The sequence below is a fragment of the Nicotiana tomentosiformis genome, chromosome 5 (assembly GCF_000390325.3).
Source record: "Nicotiana tomentosiformis chromosome 5, ASM39032v3, whole genome shotgun sequence".
NCBI classification, from domain to species: Eukaryota; Viridiplantae; Streptophyta; class Magnoliopsida; order Solanales; family Solanaceae; genus Nicotiana; species Nicotiana tomentosiformis.
In genome coordinates this window covers 138423438-138431406 of record NC_090816.1, presented here as the reverse complement: position 1 = coordinate 138431406, position 7969 = coordinate 138423438, and the positions used below count along the sequence as shown (strand labels likewise).

The 7969-nt window shown below is 34.6% G+C and overlaps 1 protein-coding gene across 6 annotated transcripts; it reads left to right on the top strand.

Annotated features, from left to right (window-relative positions):
* The first annotated feature begins 444 nt into the window (after positions 1–444).
* On the top strand, positions 445–7265 carry LOC104087497 (uncharacterized). 6 transcript variants are annotated; one of them, XM_070175442.1, is made up of 6 exons: positions 445–836; positions 1007–1074; positions 1690–1790; positions 2019–2101; positions 3738–3971; positions 4198–5290. In XM_070175442.1, the coding sequence occupies exons 5-6, from the start codon at positions 3776–3778 to the stop codon at positions 4809–4811; spliced, it is 810 nt and encodes a 269-aa protein (XP_070031543.1). In that variant the 5' UTR covers positions 445–836; positions 1007–1074; positions 1690–1790; positions 2019–2101; positions 3738–3775; the 3' UTR covers positions 4812–5290. The 6 variants fall into 6 exon arrangements, 4 of the variants coding, with proteins under 4 accessions (XP_070031543.1, XP_070031544.1, XP_033509652.2 ...); XR_011408065.1 differs by lacking the exon at positions 4198–5290 and adding an exon at positions 7091–7265 and having other exon boundaries at positions 452–836; positions 1685–1790; XR_011408064.1 differs by having other exon boundaries at positions 452–836; positions 1685–1790; positions 4198–5286.
* Positions 7266–7969: the final 704 nt, after the last annotated feature.

Below are 7969 nucleotides of genomic sequence, written 5' to 3'. Positions count from 1 at the left end.
CTGACACAAGCTTGTTAAATCTTTGCTTTGAGAGATTTTTATGTTCTCCAATTCTTTTAGGGACCAAACCGAGCAAGATCTGCTTCCGTATCTTTGACCCGATCGGAGCAAAGGGGCTCGAGATATCTACCTGGATGTCGGACCACAACTTCGATCTCTTTTGGGAGATCTTCCAGATTCCCATCTACCGTCTGAATTTGGGAAAAAATAGGGGAATTCAGTTAGTTTAACAGAGAATTTGAGAAAAAAATGTTAGTTTTAGGTTCTTAGACCAAAGTATTTGCCTTTTGCCCCAATATTTGTATTACGTGGTACATTGGAGACAGGTAATTCAGTCCGGTCGTGTGCTACATGGAATAAGAATAATAATCAATCGATAAAATTTAAAATTAATTTTATCTTATATTAGTATATTTGGTTTAGAGTAGGAGTTAATCTCAACATAACCCATATAAGATTAGGCTGGATGGGAGGACCCGAACCGATGAGAAATTGACAATATAAGTATATGGAGAGAAACCTGGCAAGCATTCCAAATCAAAAGCTCCAAAAAGGAGTCTTTTCATGTCCAGATCCATGAAGACCGAGTCTTTTCAATCAAAGCATATCAATAGGAGGAACGCATTCAATTAATCGCTCCAAAGAAAGATGACGTAAAAGAAGAAGAATATTCCATTGCAAAATACAAAAAAGGCTAATCTTTTCAATCAAGATTTTAGCAACGTTCAATCTTTCCAATCAAAATTTTAGGAATGGAGAAGAAGGGACCCAAAGATTTAATCTTTTCAGATGCCAACAGATGAAGAAATCAGTACCTCTCCATCAAATTTGCAAAGGTGTCCATCCCCTCTGTTTCTTTCTTTCTTTCTTTCTGCAGCTGCTATGTGTGTGACTATTCCACTTGGGTACCTGCCACCTCCTAACTTTTTAAACCAATGCCTCTCTCTATTCTGCTTTATCATCGTCAGTCTATATATATATGGGGCTAACTAACCGCAAATTTCAGGGAAGAGCATTGTGGAGCCGTCAAATAATAATAATAATAATTATACAGAGCAGATGGATGTTGATCATGTGAGTTCAGGGTGTTACTTACTTACAATTGAGTTTTTTTAATTAACGTTGGTTGGAATTAGATTGCAGATGTGTTCGACATTTTATGAGGTTTTTTTGATAACATTAAAGATGACATTTTCAAGGAAAATATCATGGCTACCTAACAACGCTAATTCAATATAATCTTTCTCATCCTTGTCAACAACAATAACAACGACAACATAGTGTAATACCTAAAGTGGGGTCTGGGGACCCCTACCTTGTGCATGTAGAGATGCTGTTTTTGGGAGACTGTCGGCTCAAAGCAAGCATGCATAATTACATTGGTATAGAGAAAAGACTTTATTCAAGAGTTTATAGAAGTATGTATGCAATATTTGTCTAGTATATGCCTCTTCCATCAATACTTTCTCATCCTCGTCAAGAAAAAAAAAAGACTGCTTTATTGTTTTTACATTAGTTCGTAGTATTATTTTTTGTGATTAATAAGAGCTTTCAAGTGAGAGAGATGCGATTTTGCGACCGTGAAATTACTGGAATCTAAACATTCATCAAATCTCCTCAGAAATTTTGTCTGAAATTGAGAAATCGTTGTCTTAAATGGCCTGAGTTTCAATCTTTCAATCAGATTAGCAACGGAGAAGAAGCAACCCAAAAGTTCACTCTTTTCAATCAGCTTAGCAATGGAGAAGAAGCGAAGAAGAAATCAGTACCTCCTTATCAAATATGCAAAGGTATCCATCCCCTATTTCTTTCTTTCTTTCTGCTGCTGCTGCTGCTGCTCTCTGTGTGTATCAGTCTGTGTTTTTTTTTCCAAGCACCTCTCGCAGTTACACTTGGATATCTGCTACCTCGTAACTCTGCCCACCAAGGCCTCTCTCTCTATTCTGCTTTATTATGCTTTATCCTCTTTATATACATATATAGGGCTAACCAACCACAATATTTTAATTAAATTGCAGGGAAGAACATTATGGAGCCGTCAAATAATAATACGCAGATGGATGCTGATCAGGCGAGTTCTGATTTCTGGGTGTTACTTACAGTTGAGTTTTCTAATTGTTGGTTGGAATTAGATTCTAGGTGTGTTTGCTATTGGCTAAAAGGTGTATACCTGTCTTTAATTCACTTAAAATGTTGATACTGTTTTAGACCTAGTGGGAAAACTTATCTGAACCATGGGTGCGGTGTTTGGTCGTAAATAGGAAGAATGGGAATAATGCATGCTATCTCTGTATTTTGCTAAGTCATCCGGTCACTGGAGTTCCCTGGAAAACAATGCAAGACACGAATTTATGCCTTTTATTCTGAAACCAGTTAGTTATTTTGTCAAACTAGACACACCACAACTATAGCCAAGACATCAAACATGTTGGAAATTCTTAAAATACTTCAATCATCTGTTGCTTACTTGGTACCATTGTGATAAAACCAATCCAGGAAGGTCAAGGAAATAGAGTAGGAATTACTCAACCCCTCAAGTTCACCATGAAATCACTGTAGAAATCAATAAAAGGATAGATAGGTTAGGAATTAGGATAGGGGAATAACAAGAACTTAACTATAAGCTAGTTAAACCCTTGAAATCTCTACAACAATCACTAATCAAGAATAGAAGAAAGAAGGGACTAAATCAACTAATGAATGCAATTAAATAACCCCAAGTAACCTATTAACTTGAAACAAAGTAATTAACATTCAATTATAGAAACAATCCAAGGGAGAAAGAGATAGGACTCATACATGAATTACCTTGACCTAAAGTAATCCAAGAAAGGTCCTTTGTAGAGAAATGGGACAAGCCCCCGGCTCACAACGAGTTTCCATGATCATCCATCAAAAGCTAGCTAATGCAATAAACCCTAAATGTCCTTGTTTATAGTAACTACTCCCTCCGTTTTATATTAAATGAGGTAGTTTGACTGCGCACGGAGTTTAATAAACTACTCCCTCCGTTTCATATTAAATGAGGTAGTTTGACTGCGCACGGCGTTTAATAAACAAGAGTATACTATTGCCAAATCACCTTAAGTACCAATTTTACCCTTAAGGGCACACATGCTAGCTTTTTAATGAAAAATCAAATGTGACCCACATGTCCCATCTTCTCTGCCACATTAACTAAGTTAAAAAACTTTTCCTTCAATTCTCATAGTCTACTGGCTACTCTAGACTACCAGTTACTGGCTATTCTCAGAAATTTCTTCAATTCTTGTGGCGCCAAAAAAAATGTCTTTCATTCTTGTGGCGCCAAAACTTCTCCTTTTTAATTAGGTGATAAGCTTGTCTATTTATGTAGAGATATTTGAGATTATTCACTTATGCTTTCAGTGTTTCTCTTCATAATCCTATTTTTCTCTCCTAATGTTTCTAATTTTCTCTTACATTCTGATTATTTCCTTTAATCCTATTTTATCTAGCATATGAGATTAATTATACACAAATGAGTGACTCGCAATTAGACTCAACTATTAGAAAAAGAAGACTAGAAATTGAGGAGCGTCATGCTATTGCCGAATGACTTTTGAAGGAAAGCAAAAATGGAGTTGTTAAACATGGGTCTTTAAAGCAAGCTGTGATTTTATTTAATACTTCAAGGAGTACTGTGGAAAGAATTTGGCAACAGACAAAATTAAGTGTCGCTAACGGTACTCCATTAAATGTGTCTCCGCATATTGTAGGCAGAGTTGGGAGAAAACAAATTCATGTCGACATTAATATGGTAAAAGAAATTCCTCTTTGTCGCCGAACAAATATTCGATCTTTGGCACGTGCTATGGATATGTCAACGTCAACTATTTTTCGACGCATCAAAGAAGGAGCTATAAGGCCACATACCAATGCCATAAAGCCTCATTTGACGGAGGAAAATAAGAAGGCAAGACTTCAATTTTGTCTATCAATGATTGAGTCTGGTACGTTAAATTCAAATCCTATGTTTTCAGACATGTTTAATTCTGTTCATATAGATGAAAAATGGTTCTTTTTGTCGAAAAAATCTGAAAAGTTTTATCTTCTCCCTGAAGAACAAGAGCCAAACCCATATAGATTGTAAAAGTAAAAATTTCATAACAAAAGTTATGTTTATGGATGTTGTTGCGCGCCCTAGGCTTGCTGAACATGGAACTGAGTTTTTTTCAGGAAAAATAGGAATATTTCCTTTTGTGTTCAAGGAACCCGCCAAAAGGAATAGCAAAAACAGAGTAGCTGGAACTTTAGAAACAAAGCCTATTTTATCAGTCACTAAAGATGTCACTAGGACTTGTTTAATTGAAAAAATTCTTCCGGCGATTCGATCAAAATGGCCACTTTCGCAGTCAAATGCTCCTATTTTTATCCAACAAGATAATGCGAGACCTCACCTTAGTGTTAATGGCTTGCAATTTACCGAAGCTGCTCGGCAAGATGGATTTGATATTAGGTTTTGCTTTCAACCTCCTAACAGTCTAGATTTAAATGTTTTGGACCTCGGATTCTTCAGAGCTATTCAATCTCTTCAACATCAAATGGCTCCTAAAACTATTGACGAGTTAGTAAATGCAGTCGAGAAATCGTTTAATGACATAAAAGTTGAACGACTGAATCACGTGTTTCTGACTCTACAATCTTGCATGGTTGAAGTGATGAAAGATAAAGGTGGAAACAATTACAAAGTGCCACATATGAAAAAAGACATGCTAGAACGACATGGAACTCTTCCTACTCAAGTTTGTTGCGACATTGGTATTATTAATGAAACTCTAGCTCTGCTTTAAGCTAGAGTTATAGATCAAGGTTATCTGCAACTTATTTTTGTAAAGTTCGTCACGACAGTATTTGTGATCGATTATCTAGTGACTTTGGTCAAATAATGTCGCTTTATAACTTCAATCAATGTGTCTTTATTGATAATTTGGGATAAAAAATGAAGCACGTAAGTAAGTTACATATGGCTCGCAATATTCCAATTTCTTGGAAAATAATTGTAACTGCAGCATAATGGAAGAAGCCGCGTGCCAACAAGCATGGAAAAGATCTGACACTAATGGCTTCACTTTTTCAACATTTGACTTTTAAACCTAACCTAATAAAGCTATATCACAAACTATTTACTCTTAAATTCAGTGGGTCCGTATCAGATTTTTGAAGGAGGGATGGTAAGGGTAATATTGGTATCTCAAAAGTAAAGGATTACCAAATTTAGAAATGTGTCAATTCTTTTTGAAACAGACTAAAAAGAAAAGTACCTATCTAATATGAAACGGAGGGAGTATTAACTAATTCTAAAATTGACCAAAATAATCTTGACTAATTGGTCCTTCAATTGGACTTTAAGCTTGACCATTGTCCCTTTGAATCACTCTAATGACTTGATATCGACTTGGAAGACCCCTTGCATTGGGTGCTAATGTGTGCATTGTCAAACACTAGCAAAATATTTCATATCAAGGCTAAATGAACCAAATTCTCAAGCTTGTATTCAAATTTAACACTTTTATGATATAGCCAAGTATCATAATAGGTAACAAAGAAAAACTTCCCAACATAAAATTTATGTACTCGTCTACAGAAAGAATATAACCAAGGGGTGAATCAAAGTAACAAATATTTCTCAATTATGAGTTATATGAAGCACAATTGATTATATTATCAAATGAAACCAAATCACTCTTAATTTCTAAACTTGGATGAATTCCCTTAAGCACAAGATCAAAAGGATCATTAAAATCAAGAAAATTTCTCTTCTGAGCTACCAACTAGTCCACCCTCTTGTGGGTACTTTACAAAACTCAACACAAAATTCTTCTAATATCATCACAAAACAACATATCCCCGGGATCAAACACAAACTTTAATCTCTAAAACCCCACAAATATTGTATGTAAAATTCCATTTAACTCAAAGTTCATTATTACAGAATCATGACTTCCCCCGACATAATACATTCCATAAGTATCATGGATAAAAACAATTTTACCTCATTGGGTCTAAATAAACTAAAAACAAGCACTATCCAAGTGAGCACCCAAGGATGTAGCCTAGTTCTCAATGAAGTGGGTTGAGAACTATGGGGTCTTAGGTTCAAATACCCAACGAAACCGAATTCACTAGGTGATTTCCCCATCTATTCGAGTCTTGGTGGACAGAGTTACATGGTACCTATTGTTGGTGGAAGGTAGTAGGTATCCCGTGGAGTTAGTCGAGGTGTGCAAGCTGGCCCGAACATCACGGTTATCAAAAAGAAAAAATAAGTACTATCCAAGTGTACATACCATTCTTACATTTAGGACAAATAAAAACCTCTTGACTTAAAAGGGTACCAAATGGTAGTTCAAGGCTCTCATTCTTCTCATGAACTTTATTTTTTGTTGGTTCTTCACAAAATAATCAATAATGTTAGAAGCTTTATGCTCAAAATAGCCAATTAAGGGATCAAAAGAAATATTCTTATCCTTTTTCATAGAAATATTTGCAAAATTTTACAAGAATGTTCTTTTAAAGTTAGGAATTATTAAGTAAAGGAGTTAATATATCAATTCTAGCTTCAAATACTTTTTGCTCATAATTTTCCCAACTTAAAAAATCTCCTTATAATCCTCTACCATAATTTCATCCTCTAACATGATTCCACATAAAAGATTGCTATACAACTTAAAGATTTGACCAGTGTTGTGAAGAGCGTGAAGCGAGGAAAAGTGACAAGCCCCTTTTCGCTTAAATCGTGAAGCGAGAAGCGAAACGCTCGCTTTTTTAAAGTAAAACGGAATTTAAAAAAAATATTAAAATAACAAGTTATTGCATTATTTTTCAGGTTAGTATATCTGACTTCCTAGTTTTGAACTTAAGTCCTGTGCACCGGCAATGTATAGGCTTTTTATAACATCATATTAAATTGACCTATAGTAACATATAACTCTTACACCCCCTTTTGTTATCCTTGAAGTTTTTCTATGCATGTTTTTTGATATAAAAAATCTCATTATATATGTTCCTATATATATATATATATATATATATATATATATATATATATATATATTATTTGTTTTAGCAGGGACAAGGCACTTAAACAATGATATCGTTCAAGGAGCAATTACAAGGCACTTAATATTTTATCTTTTTTGGGATATCTATATGCGTAAAATTACAATGAACAATGAAGTGTCGTGTAGTATTATGTAATTGACTTTTTTAGTAATGAAAATATTTATAATATTCAGTTTGAGAAATTCTTTTAGTGTTTTTTAAATATTATTGGTTGCTTTTAATATTGGTAGTCAATTGATGTGAATATACAGTCATTAAATTTAGAGAATTCGGTTCCTACCGGAAATATATATAACTTTGGTAATTATATAGTTTTAGAGAAGATAGGTCTTAGTGGCGACATTATTTTGTCACATAATATTAGTAATTGTTGCAATGTTAATTATTGTATCTTTCATGGTTTATTATATTGTAGCGACACGAGTCGCTACTAACAGTTATTTATAGTGGCGACATTAACTTGCCACTACAAAAATGTTTTAGCAGCGATAGTTGTCGCCGTTAATGATGAATAGTAGTGGCAACCCAGCTAAATTTTTATTCTTGTGGAATCATTTTTGTAGCGAGTTTTTTCACCTTTTGTGGCAACTATATCGCCGCAAAATATACGCTTTTAGAGACGATCTTTGGTGTCGCCACAAATACCTTTCAGTTTTGGTTTTGCTTGTAGAAACACAAATGTCGCCACTGATAACATGTAGCAGCGACTTTCAGGGATTTTGTAGCGACTTTGGTCGCCGCAATAATGTTGTTTTCTTGTAATGTACGTCCTTGTCATTTATGTAGTGTTGTCTATTATCCAGAGTATAATACTTGAAAAGTCCTTGTATAATATAACTACAACAATAAATATAATGTAATCCCACATGTGGGATTTAGAAAAGAT

What these genes read in the sequence shown, in the direction of transcription:
- LOC104087497 (XM_070175443.1), top strand. Translation starts at nt 3,776, where the DNA reads ATGGTAAAAGAAATTCCTCTTTGTCGCCGAACAAATATTCGATCTTTG. An exon ending in TCTATCAATGATTGAGTCTG is followed by an intron (nt 3,972 to 4,197) that starts GTACGTTAAATT and finishes AGTTTTTTTCAG; the next exon opens with GAAAAATAGGAATATTTCCT.